This window comes from Genypterus blacodes, unplaced genomic scaffold, assembly GCF_046128005.1.
Source record: "Genypterus blacodes isolate CSIRO-AG114 ecotype Tasmania unplaced genomic scaffold, CSIRO-AGI_Gbla_v1 ptg000045l_1, whole genome shotgun sequence".
Lineage (NCBI taxonomy): Eukaryota > Metazoa > Chordata > Actinopteri > Ophidiiformes > Ophidiidae > Genypterus > Genypterus blacodes.
In genome coordinates this window covers 1,568,503-1,581,839 of record NW_027466858.1, presented here as the reverse complement: position 1 = coordinate 1,581,839, position 13,337 = coordinate 1,568,503, and the positions used below count along the sequence as shown (strand labels likewise).

The window sequence follows — 13,337 nt, the reverse complement described above, 5'->3', positions numbered from 1 at the left end:
TGTGAATCTCACTCCGCCTCATGCAGCAGCCTGAGGTCGGTCGTTTTTATAGGAACCCCCAACTGCTTTAAATCATTTTATTGTTCGGTACGAACATAAGAGCATCTTTGACAAGGTTCTATGTACAGTTTGTCTTGAAAAAGAAAAGAAAAGCCATGACGTCTCAGAGCATAAATGTCTGCATTGTAAACACCATCAGTTTGCTTTATGAAGAAAAATATAATCTAATCCTTAGGGTGTAATAATATAAACATATCCAATGAGTCACTGTGAAGACAAACAGAGTCGCAGCAGATCCACTTTCAACAACTTTGGAAACTAAACGTATTGAGAAATGAGCCTCACTCTCAGTGCAGGAAGGGTAGAAATCACATTTTGACTAACAAAGTAACACCTGTTTACTACCTACAATCCACAAGTTGATTTAGAAGTGTGTTACTTATTTAGAAGGCAACATTTTGAGCAAAGATGTTCATCAAATCTTAAAATGCCGACGAACAAGGATTCCCTTCTAGATCGACTTGTGGACTGGTGAGATTTTGCACAGGTCAACATGTAAATAAGCTTCAATTGGCATTTTGCATTGAGGAACATCAGCACCATACATCAGTTGTCCCGTGAGCTCCGGCTCCACTGTCTTGGCAAGTCCCCCAAAAATTAAAAAGATGAAAAAGAAAACAGTCAATCAGACATGGAAACACGCTTTTAAAATAAATACATCACCTTGGGCAACACACTGGCTTTACCTCTGTCCATAGCTCAGAGTTCACAGAATGAGGGCGGGTGGGAGTCGTTCAGTGTGATCGCACACAGCGGGGGATACGTTGGGACCACATGCTGTATCCGACATGCAGTGTTCTGTACGGAAAACAGAGTGTCAACTACGGGATAACGGGATAGCGGGAGTTCCCTCGCTCGTCTTCTCATACAACTACTGCTGCTGCTGCTTCCACTTGGTCCGATTTGTCCTCAACGTTCACCAGCTGCTCCTCGTGGACATCCTCGGTGGATATTCGCACCACCTGGATCTCCACGCCGGCCTGCTTCAGCCTCTCCACGTCCTCCTCGCACATCTCCGCCATCCCCCCATCCTCTACCACCACCGTCGTCGTCTCCTCCATCTCCATCACGTCCATGGGCTCTACTGTGACGTGCTCCACCTGGATGCCGTCGTCCAGCAGGACAGTTTCCGCCCCTTCAATGTTCTGCGTTGCTATGGTGAGGGTGGCCCCCGTGGTCGAGTCGGCGATGACCACTTTGTCCTCTGACTTCTCCTCGTGGACCTCTTGGAGGTGTGTTTTCAGGTCTATAGGGTGGGTGAACCACATGTCACACATGGTGCAGTGGTTGGGCTTGACTCCCGTGTGGCTTACCAGGTGGTCTTTGAACTGGTCCCAGCTGTTGAATACACTGCTGCATACCTTTAGAGACACAGAGAGGGCAATCAGCACGGAAGCACAGTGACATAAGCATAACCCAGCTTGTTGAACGTGGTCTCATGTCTTAAGAACAAATTGAACTAGATGAAGCTTTTTAAAAACCTTTCATACACTTCTTCTGTTAAGTGAATGTTATCAAATGAATTCATGAAAAATCTAAATGGTTGAATGGATATTTTCTGAGCTGTTTGTGTGGTTTGGTATGTAGTGATTGATCTTAGACAAGCCACCATGTAGTGACTCAAGAGGCCCCGACCACTCTGGACAGATTCTACCTGGCATTCGTAGAGTTTCTTGCGTCCCTTCTTGGCTCCGACCCCGTTCTGACAGGCAGCCATGTGGCACTTCAGTGTGCTGTTCCTTGCAAATCGCTCACGACAGTCTGGACACTCGTAGGGTTTTTCACCTGATGATGGACAAAAAACACACAAAAGCATTTCACAAATACTTTCTTCTTTAAACAAACCGGGTGCCTACATAGTTTGTATCTCCTCCTCACCCGTGTGCTTTCTCAGGTGCTCCTTAAAGTGACCAAAGTGATCAAAATTCTTGTCGCAGTATTCACACACATGCACTTTCTTCTGCGGCCTTTGGTTCCTTGACAGCTCCTCCGCGTCAAAGTGAAAGCTGCTGACGTGCTGTTTCAAGGCGCCCTCCCTCGTGTAGCCTTTCCCGCAGTGGCTGCACACAAACGGCTTGTCCAGTGAGCCCAGGTGTGTTTTCATGTGCTGCTTCAGGTGGTAGTACAATTTAAAGCTGCGATCGCACTTGTTGCACCGGAACATGTTGTCCACCTGGGAGATCTGGACCTCCACCACCTCCACGTTCTCCAGCACCTTTGAAGCCGTCACCGTTTCCTCATGATACACAACTTCCTGCTAAAAACAAAACAAACACAGACTTCATAACAAACCTAATTTAATGGATGAATTTATACTACTTGTTCCCTTTCATTTTTAAGCCTACACACCTCTTCCATTTCGTCCTTTTTGATCACGTGCAGCGTCGGTTCCCCCTGCTGATACTTGCTGGTGATGTCGGCGAGCAGAGCCAAAGCAGAGTCGTCGGACGCCGCCTGAGCGTTCTTCGCCGCATCCACCATCTCCACCAGCTGCGAATCCTCGACTTCGATGCCGCCTTCCCCTATCACCTCAATCTCCACCTGCACCGACACCAAACACATTCAGGTTTCTCCTCCTCCTCCTTCTTTGTTTGCGAATGAAGCATCAGAGTATCCACCAGAAGTATACCCACTTGTTCCCCTTCCACCGATGGTAGAGTCTCTGTAATCACATTCGATGTCTCTGCAATTTTCCTCTTTTTGCCTTGGCTTTTGCCCGAAAGCCCTTGTGAGGCATTCTCATCTATCCTGATGATTGAATGATGGATGAAATAAATGTTGCTCACACAGAACACTCACTACAAAGTAAGCTTCTTAAAGCTGTCACAGGCGACACATAAAGACCTCTTACTTGTTGCTGAGAGCCTTGATGGCCTCCTGCATCTGGAGGTACTCTGCAGCCTTCCAGACATCGTAGGCCTCCTCCTCTCCACTCACAGCGAGGGTGGCCGTGTAGGTGAACTCCATCAGCTGGCGGAAAGCTGAGTTGCTCACTCCTGTCAAAGACGGACACAGCGGCTGTGGTGAATCAAAGGTGTTCAACCGAATATCAGCTGACATAAAGCTTTGAAGAGAAGACGCTCTACCTTCTATCTCTACCAGTGGCTCCTGGGTGAAATCCTGGAAGAACTTGTGGAAGAACTGACTGCATGCAGCCAGCACAGCTTTATGGGCTCTGAACTGATGCCCTGCGAGGAAACACAGAAAGAAGAAGAATTGGTGTTATGTTCCAACTGTCTCAAGGGCTCACTACAACAACAGTAAAATGAGTCTGCAGGTGTGTTTGTTTACCGTCAACAATCAGGGTGATGTCAGTGAACTGGTCCAACTGTCTCTGTTCATTCAGTTTGTCCAGCATGACTTTATAATGGGCTGGGAACTCACTGCCTCCATCCGCCTCCACCTCAGCCGCCATCATTCACCTGATCGTTCTCTACAGTCAACACAGAGAGAGATGAACACATAAGTGAGTTGGAAAGGAGTTCATGACGTGATGATGTCATTCAGGTTCACCACAAGGAGTCAAATCAATGTTATTTGGTAAGTCCTGAACTCTAAACTCTCAAATAAAGGGTGAATGTGACGGAAGCATGAATCAGAACAAACAGTAAACATTAAAAGTCGCACCAGTACATGAGGCAACATGCTGCAGCAATGGAACCATCCAACAATAACAACGTTAATCCACAAATATGACTGAAGCTAACCTGACTGCTGAGGGCCCAGCAGACTGTAAACACAACCACAGAAAGAGGAAGTCTGATATATAAACCATAGAGCAGCATTAGGTTATCAAACTGGACCACGAACAAGTGTGGAGGACAAAACGTTATGAGGGAAACCATCCGGCGCACAAAACTTCATTTGTCGTAATGTTAGCAAGTGATGCTAGGTTAGCTCCATGTTAGCTAAACTAGCGCCCAGACACCAGGACGGAACAAATACAAACTATTTGAAACACAAGAGAGTACATGTACTAAAACACATCTTACCCTGGTCAGATAAACCTAGATAGTAGTTTTGGTAGTGAAACATGGCGGGAGACAACACAGTCTAATCCCAAACTAGCGCAGGGTAGCGGGCCTCCTAGCACGCTGACAACTCGCGTCTGAAAATCAACATTACGTCATCAAATCGCGCATTAAAATACGCTTTTTTCCCGCACATTCCTTAATTATAAGCGCCTCGCATCACCGCGGCACTTCAATTCCGTCGCTAAACGTACCTTATGTTTGGCTACGTCGGCTCAGAAGGCTGTTTAGCGGGTTTATTCCCCTCCACGCATGTAGCACCGATCTGCCGCCGCCGCTACACCAGACAGGGCGGTCGTACGAGCCGGAGGACTCACATTCCCAGAAGCCCTTGCGAAGTCAAGGACGCCGAGGAGCGTTGCTTAGTGACAGTGGCGTCTTTGTAATAACACTAGTAATTAGTAGTAGTAGTACTGGTGGAAGTAGTGATAGTAGTTGTTGTTGTTGTAGAAGCAGCACTTCCGTTAAAATCTATTTAATTACTTTAATTTTCGATTTTTATGTTTTTAGTAATTGTAGAGAGTACTAACTATTGCTAACTATACTATTAAAATGCCTTGCATATACTTCATATCCAAATAAGATTTAAAAAAAAAGGGCTTTCTCGATGCTAGAAGTGATTTAAATAAGTGCTTTCCAAATAAATGTAAATTGTGATAAATAAATAATAAATGATAAATAATAAAATGTATATTTAAAGAATAAATTAATAAATAGTCCAATCACAGGAACACAACTTATTGCAGGAAGTAATGGTAGACAACAACTAAATTATATGACTGTAATGAGTTATTATTTTGTTCTGATGCTGTTCAAGCTGTTCTAAATAACAATGAATATAAATGAAAGCAGCGCTACATTCTTAATTGTGAAAGTTTAAGGAATTACGTTGCTACCACATTATCAGTGGTTAATAATAGCCTAAATAACCTTCTTATATATCTATATCATACATTTCAGACTCATCGTCTCAGTCTCATTGGTGGTTCAAACCCTTGCAGGTGCAGCATGTGAGATAAGTTATGAAAGTGGTATTATCTTGATCAGTCATTCATTTTAATGGCCACTTTTAAACAATTAAAATCTAAGCTGTTAAACCCTAAAAGGCCTGCATCACATTTGTGAGGCCCTTTCTGTCAATGTTTAATTTGCATATGTTGCAATGTTATTTGGCCAGGTCAGGTCAGCTATCCCACATGAATTGCTCACACACATCAGCCAGTTGCCCTGCCATGACATGATAAAATTTTAAATTGGCTGTGATAGTGTGTATCCCATGTTTCTGGTGTAACTATGCCAACCAAGGGTGAAATAATATCATCATTCTTTTCAAACTGACGATGACTTAGACCAGCACACAGGTCAGCGTACCCTCATGAATGGCACATGCAATGGAACCATGCAGCGTAAATGAGTAACAATCGCTCACAGAATCAAAAACAATTTGTTCTGGCTGGACTCTCCATGTCACATGTCATGCAATGCGGTTTCAGATGACAGCTAAAGCCTTCCACATATGCGAGACTGTTAAGATGAAAAAACTCACACCCTAATATGGACAGAAATAGTTATCAGTGTTTCATCTGACTCCATTAATAAATAAGAATGGCACTGTGATTTAGTGATGCTAATTTAGCTTTACAGAGAGGCATGGCACAATAGAAGTGAGATGAATGGTGGATATTTTACTAGAGAATGTAAAACAAGATCTAAAGAGATACAAATGACGAAATAAACCAGATAAACAAACCAGGTAATGAAGAGAAGAATGGAAAAGGAAGTAGCGAGGAAGAAGGAGCAATAGAAGGAAAGGATCAGGAAGAAAGAGAAGAGCCAGGGAGACAGAGCACCAGGGTAGATAGAAGAGAATATGGAAGTGTGCGATCACCTTTCACATCGCCTCTTAAATATCCTTATCCTGGACATTTACATACTTTTGCCACAAACCCATAAAAGACTGTCACACCGGGTCTTTAGCACACCCACTGACAACAGAATGAGATGTGTGAGTGTATCCACTACTTTGTCCCCTCCCCTAGAGGTCAGTGGATTGAGACAACATTCCTTCACCGTTTGCCTATTATACAGCCCTCCACGTGACACCAAGGTATGAGGTGTGATCTGAGAACATTGTTATACCACTTGCAGCATTCCTTTCTGTGGTTAAAGCATCATCCTTGGCCTTTTCTGTTAAGGTTAGCCCTGAGATCGCTTTGTAGTCTCTGTGAAAACACTTGAAAACAAACTGGACAGCAACAGACCCAAGCACAATTACATTAACACAGGAACACAACTAAGGAATGGCTTCATTTTGAGACAGCCACAGAGGTTTAAAGCCAACAGGCCGACTTTTGTTTTGTGTGCAGCAATTTGGATGTCATTTTTTGTCTTACAATACCTTCCCACTGCACTCAGGTGTGTGCATTTACTCCATAGTATACAGTAGATGGTGGATTTATCTTCAGTTCAGCACCTGTGTTATTCACCACATTGCTGCCATGTGTCAAGTGGTCCAGCAGTATTGTGAATAACCCCAGGAATCAGGACATTGAGATTTCTATTAAGTTCAGTCTGAATTTACAGTTATGAGGTTATGAGCTTGTTAAGACACACAAGGAGTAGAAAAAACACCAATCAACATTAGAACCACGTCACATTAGAAAGCCATCTTATATGAATGTACCTTCTACCCTGTGAACTCCTCACCTCACACTTAAAGTTGATTATTGTCAGTCTTTTCTTTGTTCTTCTTCGTTTACAGGCCTAGTGAAAGCTGGACAGACCTTTGCTCTTTGTAATCTCAATGGTCCATATCTGGATAACCTGGTTAACTGGACCTCACGACCCTCACACCCAGTTATGTCACGTAGCTCATTGTACTGTACAGTGTTACTTCATCATTGCTGTCACATTCACACCAAATACAGCCAATGGGGATAGACATGTTTTAATTAAGTAGTATTTGTTCAAAGAAAAATTATGTTTGTAGTTGTAAATGGGCTTAAAATTAGATTTTGATTTGAAGCAACTGCCTGAAATTAAATATAAACAATTTAGATTTTTGACAGTTGATTGTTGATCAAGCCAAAGCTTAAGTGTTAGTAAGTTAAGTTAAGTAGCACCTTAACTGTGTCCTGCACTTAATTGTTGATCATTTATTGGCCTAATGTGATAAACAATAATATAAATGGCTCATGCTGATCTCACAGTTTCAGTCATATTCACTAACACTGTTCACAGCTTCATACTGTTGCTCTCTGTTCCACCACATCCTGCATGTTCCACTGCAGGATGTTTTTGTTGTGACACTGTTGTATGTAACACTGTGGAAGGAGCCCAGTCCAGACTTGAGGAATTGGCTGCAACATACTTGACACCAACCAAGCCAGAGTTCCACCCTCTCTCCCCTTTCACTTCTCCTTAAAAAGGACAAAAGCAGCTGTTTAGAACATTCTGTTCTTGAGTAACTTTTCAGGCAGATTCTATCATTACAAGCAAAGTAGATGATTTACGATGAATATGCAAAAAAAAGGCAAACTCGTGATCTTCCTCCACCTTTGACACCGAGCTTACCCGGGCATTAAAGTAAACAAACGTTCTCTCTTCTTCATTTCATCCAGGCTTTTGCAAAACTAACAAAAATCTGCATCTGTATCCTTTTGAGATGGGATTTCATACAGATAGAGAAACTTATTGGAGTGTAATAAAATGCACGCATCAGCAGACAGCCCCAACTGAACTTTGTCCTCCTTTCAGACAGGAAAACAACAGGCAGGGTATAAAAAGGGGGAGCGGGGGAGGAAGCGACATGTTTTGGTTGGTGTTGCAGCAATACAGAGCAGAGCAAAGGCAAAGGAACTTTTTAACCAAAGGGTAAGTAATAGAAAACGCATTGCGTCTTCTTTTAGTATAATAGCATGTACGTATATAGAGTAATACATGTATCAGGTTCTTTGCTTACTTTTTAATATCCAAATGCAACAAAATTTCACAACCACTGAATCATGCATTTGTTGCGTCTGTGCCTTTAATATGCAAATGCAGAACTATGATTTGTTTTGTTTACAAACTCTGCATGGTGAAGTTTGTTCTCCGTTTGCACAAAGTGTGTGTTTGGCTACGCAACTCATCGACACACATGACAAGAGAAGTAATAGCGGAGAAAAAAACATGAGTACAGGTTTTGAATGTAGTGTGAATATGCTGCTATCTAAATATATCACCAATAAAATGTTATTACGCTGTTAAGGACAAAGTGACAGGATTGTTTAGAACTTTTTGGACCAGTGGTGTTACATTACACTGCTGCGTTTGACCAAATTTGGTGTTCTCTCCTCCTACTTCCTCCTCCCCCTCAACCTTCTCTCAACCCCTCTCCCTCTCCCTCTCTCTCCCTCTCTCTCTCTCTCCCTCTCTCTGTGCTCAGCAGACTGGGGCAGTGAGGAGGTCACCACAGGAATGTGGGTGTGCCTCAGCCTGCTCCTCACTCTCTGCCTGCTCCACGGGGGCGGTGCGGAGAGTGATGGAGGCGGGACACGCTGCCAGCCGCCACCCACCTGGAAGATAGGGGAGCTGGAGCCCATGAAGGAGGCCATGGGCCAGGTGACGGTGGTGGCTCTCCTGCAGGCTAGCTGACTGTTCTGTTTGGTGCAGGCGTCAAGGTGGGTCGCAGTTCAAATTCATGCTGCAGAGTGTGAGATCTGCCATACAGCAAACTCAAACACGCCCTTACTTATGCAACAATGAAAAAACTAAGGCCTGTTCATGCCTGCTGACACTTGTAGATTAACCGTTGAAGAAGAACATTGTTGTAACAGCTCTTGTGGTTCACTTTCTGTCTGTAGAATTGACGGTCTGCGCCAGAAGATGGAAAGTCAAGGCCTGCAGGAGGTGAACTACATGGTGATCAACCACCAGGGGGGGCAAGCACAGCGCCTGCACAGCATGTTAGAGCAGAGACTGTCAGAGAACATCACACTGTACAAACAGGAGGAGCAAAAGCCTGATGTCTGGCAGGCACTTAATGGAAACAAGGATGACTTTCTTGTTTATGACAGGCGAGTGATTTACAGAAGCTTCAAATAGTTCCTATTTTTAATAAAACGCTCAGTTGATTTCCATGCTTGCCATTATGAGACCTCATCGTGCTTCTTCCTGCCCAACTCAACAGGTGTGGCCGCCTCACCTACCACATCTCACTTCCATACTCCATCATTGGACAAGGCCATATCGAGGGTGCAATCAGAGACACCTACTGCAAACGTGAATGTGGGAACTGCACACATGAGGTACTGCAGGCTTCACATGGCATTGCTAGTGACAAATGTCCTCAAAAACAACCTTGTGTATTGAGATTACACCTGCTGCCCTCCTGTTACTCTTCTGCTTCCCCTTTGTTTCCTTTTTCCACCAGGGTTCTGAAATTCCAGATGAGTGCACAAGGAAAGTAGAACCTGAGCCAGAAACACCAACGGGAGCTGGACAAACACGTGGACATCAACATGGTCATGGCCATAGACACCAGGGAAATCATCGTGGTCATCATGGTCATCAAGGTCATCATGGTCGTCACCATGGACAACACCCCCATGGCGACCACGGGAATCATCATGGTCATCAACAACATATCCATGGTCAACGCAGTCAAAGTCACAGTGTTAGGCTGGTCGGGTATGAGCAAGATCAAAGTGGGGGGCAACTGCATTTAGATCTAGATCTGACGCAGCAAGACATGCATGTGGGCCAAACACCCATGGAGGCACAGGGAGCCGTTGTGATGCAAAGAAACTGAGAACCAAGTAAGGCTCAGTGAAAACTGAAGCGCAGCTGACAGTGGACAGCAGGCTCAGAAAATGAAGCCTCTCCACAAGTCGACTGATGCTGATTCTGACGAAGGCTGAATGTCGGCGCAGGGAGTGAGCAGCCTGTCGGTCAGTGACAATGTGATGAGGCGCTGCCCGCCTCCTGACAGTGACACGGACTGATGGGTGATCTAACCAGGGAAACCTGACAGTGACGCCCACAACCCGCTGACTGACAGCAGCCTCAGCCAGCCCAATGAGTCTGACCTCCAGGTGTTGTGAGCTGAGGGTGAGAGTTGTAAACAGGCTCTCCTCGCAGCCTCATGTTAACACCAGCAACACCGGGGCAAAGAGCTCCTTTTACCAACAAGTATTACCCTGGGAGAGGGGGGGAGAATCCCTGACAGCAAGGATGAGCACAGGTGGGTCCAGCATAGGGCTCTGCTCCAACCCAGTCCTACCAGGGCCCCTATCCAGCAGGGTTTCTATCCTGCCTTTAAGTGAATTCTTGTGTCTTGTATTCTAAGTACTAAGAGCTCAGGTGTGCTCTCAGGTACTTGGGATACAAGGTGCAAGCAATTAATTTAAAGGTTGGATAGGACACCTGTTGGATGGGGGCCCTGGCAGGACTGGGTTGGAGAGCCCTGAATCTTAATTGGACTATACACACAATTGAACATTGGAAATTCTGTGGAGATTGATAAATAAAAAATAAAACCACTTCTAAAGTAACTATTGGCAGCATTTACACAAATACTTTGACAGTGCCCAACACAAATCCGATGCTCTCCTTTAAAGCCAAAGGGCCGCTGTCATTGACCAAAGCATGTCTCACCCGGCTCATCTTTGCTGTCAGATTTGTCTGCCTCCGTTCCCAGGCGTGTATGTGATTATCATGTTCCTCATCTGCCTCCTCCACATTGCTCCCTCCATCCTTAATGAAACCAGACGCACAAACTATGCTCTAGTGGCGTCTGTCTGAAGTCAGGCAGGAGAGAGAGGAGAGGGTGGATCAAGAACATGACAAACACTTGAGAACAAATCAAAGCTCAATTTCTGAAGAAGAATTGAGGGAACAGCAGAAGGAGAAAGAAGATATATAGGAAATAAAGTCACAAATCAAGGAAGACGCATAGATCACATCTTAATCTGAAATATTTCATACCAATGAACAGTTTGCATGGTATCAATCAATGTTCGTAAGCAGCAACAAGTCACACTATCGTCGCAGTTATAGCATATTCCTTAATTTTTGTATTCATTAACAAGTCCAGAAGTTTCCACACGACTCAGGTAAATAATTCCTGCATGCACATTGTAATATTTTACACTTGCTACATAGTTTGCTGATTGCTGAAACATTTATACAAAGCTTCTATGTAGAAAAACAAACAAATAAATAAACTCAGTGGGATTTATTGATGAGGAAAGAGAGAGAATGTGAACGATGGTTTGAATACATCCTGTGCTTCATGATGGTTTTCGGGGGAAGATACATGTCACCCTAAAACCTGATGCCCGCACATGAACTGTATTGTGTTGAGTCAATGAACAAAGAATGGAAAAGAAGAGCAGAATAAAGATGACTGAGTTTATACGCTTTCTTTCTGTGTGTTTATTTGTGTCAATCTGGATCAAACTGAACAAACAACCGACAGCGAATGAGTGTGATGTCTGGAGTAGAGGTGTGTGAAGGCACTTGGCAACCGTCCTGCACATGCTTAGGAAAGTGGATGCACGTGAGCCCGACAAGACAGAAAACTCATATTACTCTGATTGTCGTGATCTGCAGTTTCTCGAATCTTAACTTCAACACAGCATAGAATCAGCGAGAGCTATTTTCCCTTATGCCGACTGACTGGTGTGGCGTAGATAAGGCTGTTTATCCTGAAGATATTTGGAAAAAAGATACAGATAAACAGTCTTATTGAGGCTCGTCAGCAGATGGCGATGAAGACCTGGAACATAAGATTATTGATGTGGCTCCAGTGAGGGACGATTTATTCGCCATCATTTGCAAGTCTTACCCTGACAGATGGATGGATGGATGGATGGATGGATGGATGGATGGATGGATGGATGGATGGATGGATGGATGGATGGATGGATGGATGGATGGATGGATGGATGGATGGATGGATGGATGGATGGATGGATGGATGGATGGATAGATAGATAGATAGATAGATAGATAGATAGATAGATAGATAGATAGATAGATAGATAGATAGATAGATAGATAGATAGATAGATAGATAGATAGATAGATAGATAGATGGATAATGAGGTCAAAGCACAGCAAAATAAACAACTAATTGTTTAGACCTGAAGTGCAACACCTTCAGCTGTGTGTATTGTAACAAGATTGCCCGTTGGACTGTGTGTCTGAAAAGGTCAACAAGCAACTGCAGGTAATAAATGAGGCCGAGGTGGACCGCTTGTGTGGGCGTAATTGGGCTGAAGATCCAATACAGGGGAACAGTGACTTATGGGTAATTACCTGCAATGTCCTGAGACGGAGAGCTGTGAGTGGCTGTCTCTCTGATTCAATCAGCCTCACACAGAGAGGTGCAGTACACAGCCTCTGTCTTAATTGTCCGATATGTTTTCCCCTGACGCTCAATTCTTTCTGCAATGCTTTCGCCTTTCACTTAGATCAAAAAAAAAAAAGAGAGAAGAGACGGAATCAACAGAGTTGTGAACTCACACAAAGGTGGAAAAACATCTTTCTGTTGCTCATAAACAACCATCACACCATCCCCATCACATACATGTACACATTCCCCCATTTGCTCCTCACATACAAACAGATTCACAGTCAAAGGGGCTCTCACAGCACACAGCACAGTACATTTTCGTTAATTACATCCTTCTCTGTCGTTCACTGAGTGCTGTTTTGTGCTGAGCCTTATGTTGCGGGAGGTTTTAGGGCTTTGTGAATAGATGCATGGGCAGAGATAAATAGTTTACAAATTAAATAGATAATAAATATACTTATCATGTGTTTCCCTTATTTATTTGTCATGGACAGCATTCATACAAAGCAAAACCGTAGTTGGGCAAGAGTTAGCCCCAAAGGCTCAGTTTCATGTGTTGAACATCAAAGATACAAAGCAACAAGCACCAAAGCAAAAGCACACACTCAGCAGCATCATACGACAAGCAATGCATTCATTCTGAAAAACACAAAGGATTTCTATGGAGCACTAGAAATTGTAAATCTAACACAATCTTAATAGCTCTTAAAACCTCAACAGCTCTTCAAACCTAACATGTTTTTTGTAATTACTGAAATGAAAGGAATGGAAGGGAATTGAAAACACGTGAATGCTTTGTGAAGCAAACACAGCTCGACTAATAACTCCTGACACATAATAAAATATAATACAGTATATTCCAGCGTATCCTCGCTTTCTTACTGTCAGGCTTAGAACTTATCAATCAT

At 43.7% G+C, this 13,337-nt stretch overlaps 2 protein-coding genes across 5 annotated transcripts; one reads left to right on the top strand and one right to left on the bottom strand.

The window, feature by feature from the left end:
* Positions 1-5: 5 nt before the first annotated feature.
* On the bottom strand, positions 6-4,389 carry znf131 (zinc finger protein 131). 4 transcript variants are annotated; one of them, XR_012963609.1, is made up of 10 exons: positions 4,286-4,389; positions 3,352-3,493; positions 3,147-3,248; positions 2,912-3,056; positions 2,694-2,808; positions 2,410-2,601; positions 1,939-2,317; positions 1,715-1,845; positions 747-1,421; positions 6-637 (listed from the first exon to the last, which is right to left on the bottom strand). XR_012963609.1 is itself a non-coding variant. In XM_076149516.1 (9 exons), the coding sequence occupies exons 2-9, from the start codon at positions 3,476-3,478 to the stop codon at positions 924-926; spliced, it is 1,689 nt and encodes a 562-aa protein (XP_076005631.1). In that variant the 5' UTR covers positions 3,479-3,493; positions 4,286-4,389; the 3' UTR covers positions 6-923. The 4 variants fall into 4 exon arrangements, 3 of the variants coding, with proteins under 3 accessions (XP_076005631.1, XP_076005633.1, XP_076005632.1); XM_076149516.1 differs by having other exon boundaries at positions 6-1,421; XM_076149518.1 differs by having other exon boundaries at positions 6-1,421; positions 1,939-2,314.
* A 3,449-nt stretch (positions 4,390-7,838) lies between these two features.
* selenop (selenoprotein P) lies at positions 7,839-11,487 on the top strand. The gene is made up of 5 exons (XM_076149519.1): positions 7,839-7,964; positions 8,521-8,752; positions 8,936-9,148; positions 9,262-9,379; positions 9,505-11,487. The coding sequence occupies exons 2-5, from the start codon at positions 8,550-8,552 to the stop codon at positions 9,880-9,882; spliced, it is 912 nt and encodes a 303-aa protein (XP_076005634.1). The 5' UTR covers positions 7,839-7,964; positions 8,521-8,549; the 3' UTR covers positions 9,883-11,487.
* Positions 11,488-13,337: the final 1,850 nt, after the last annotated feature.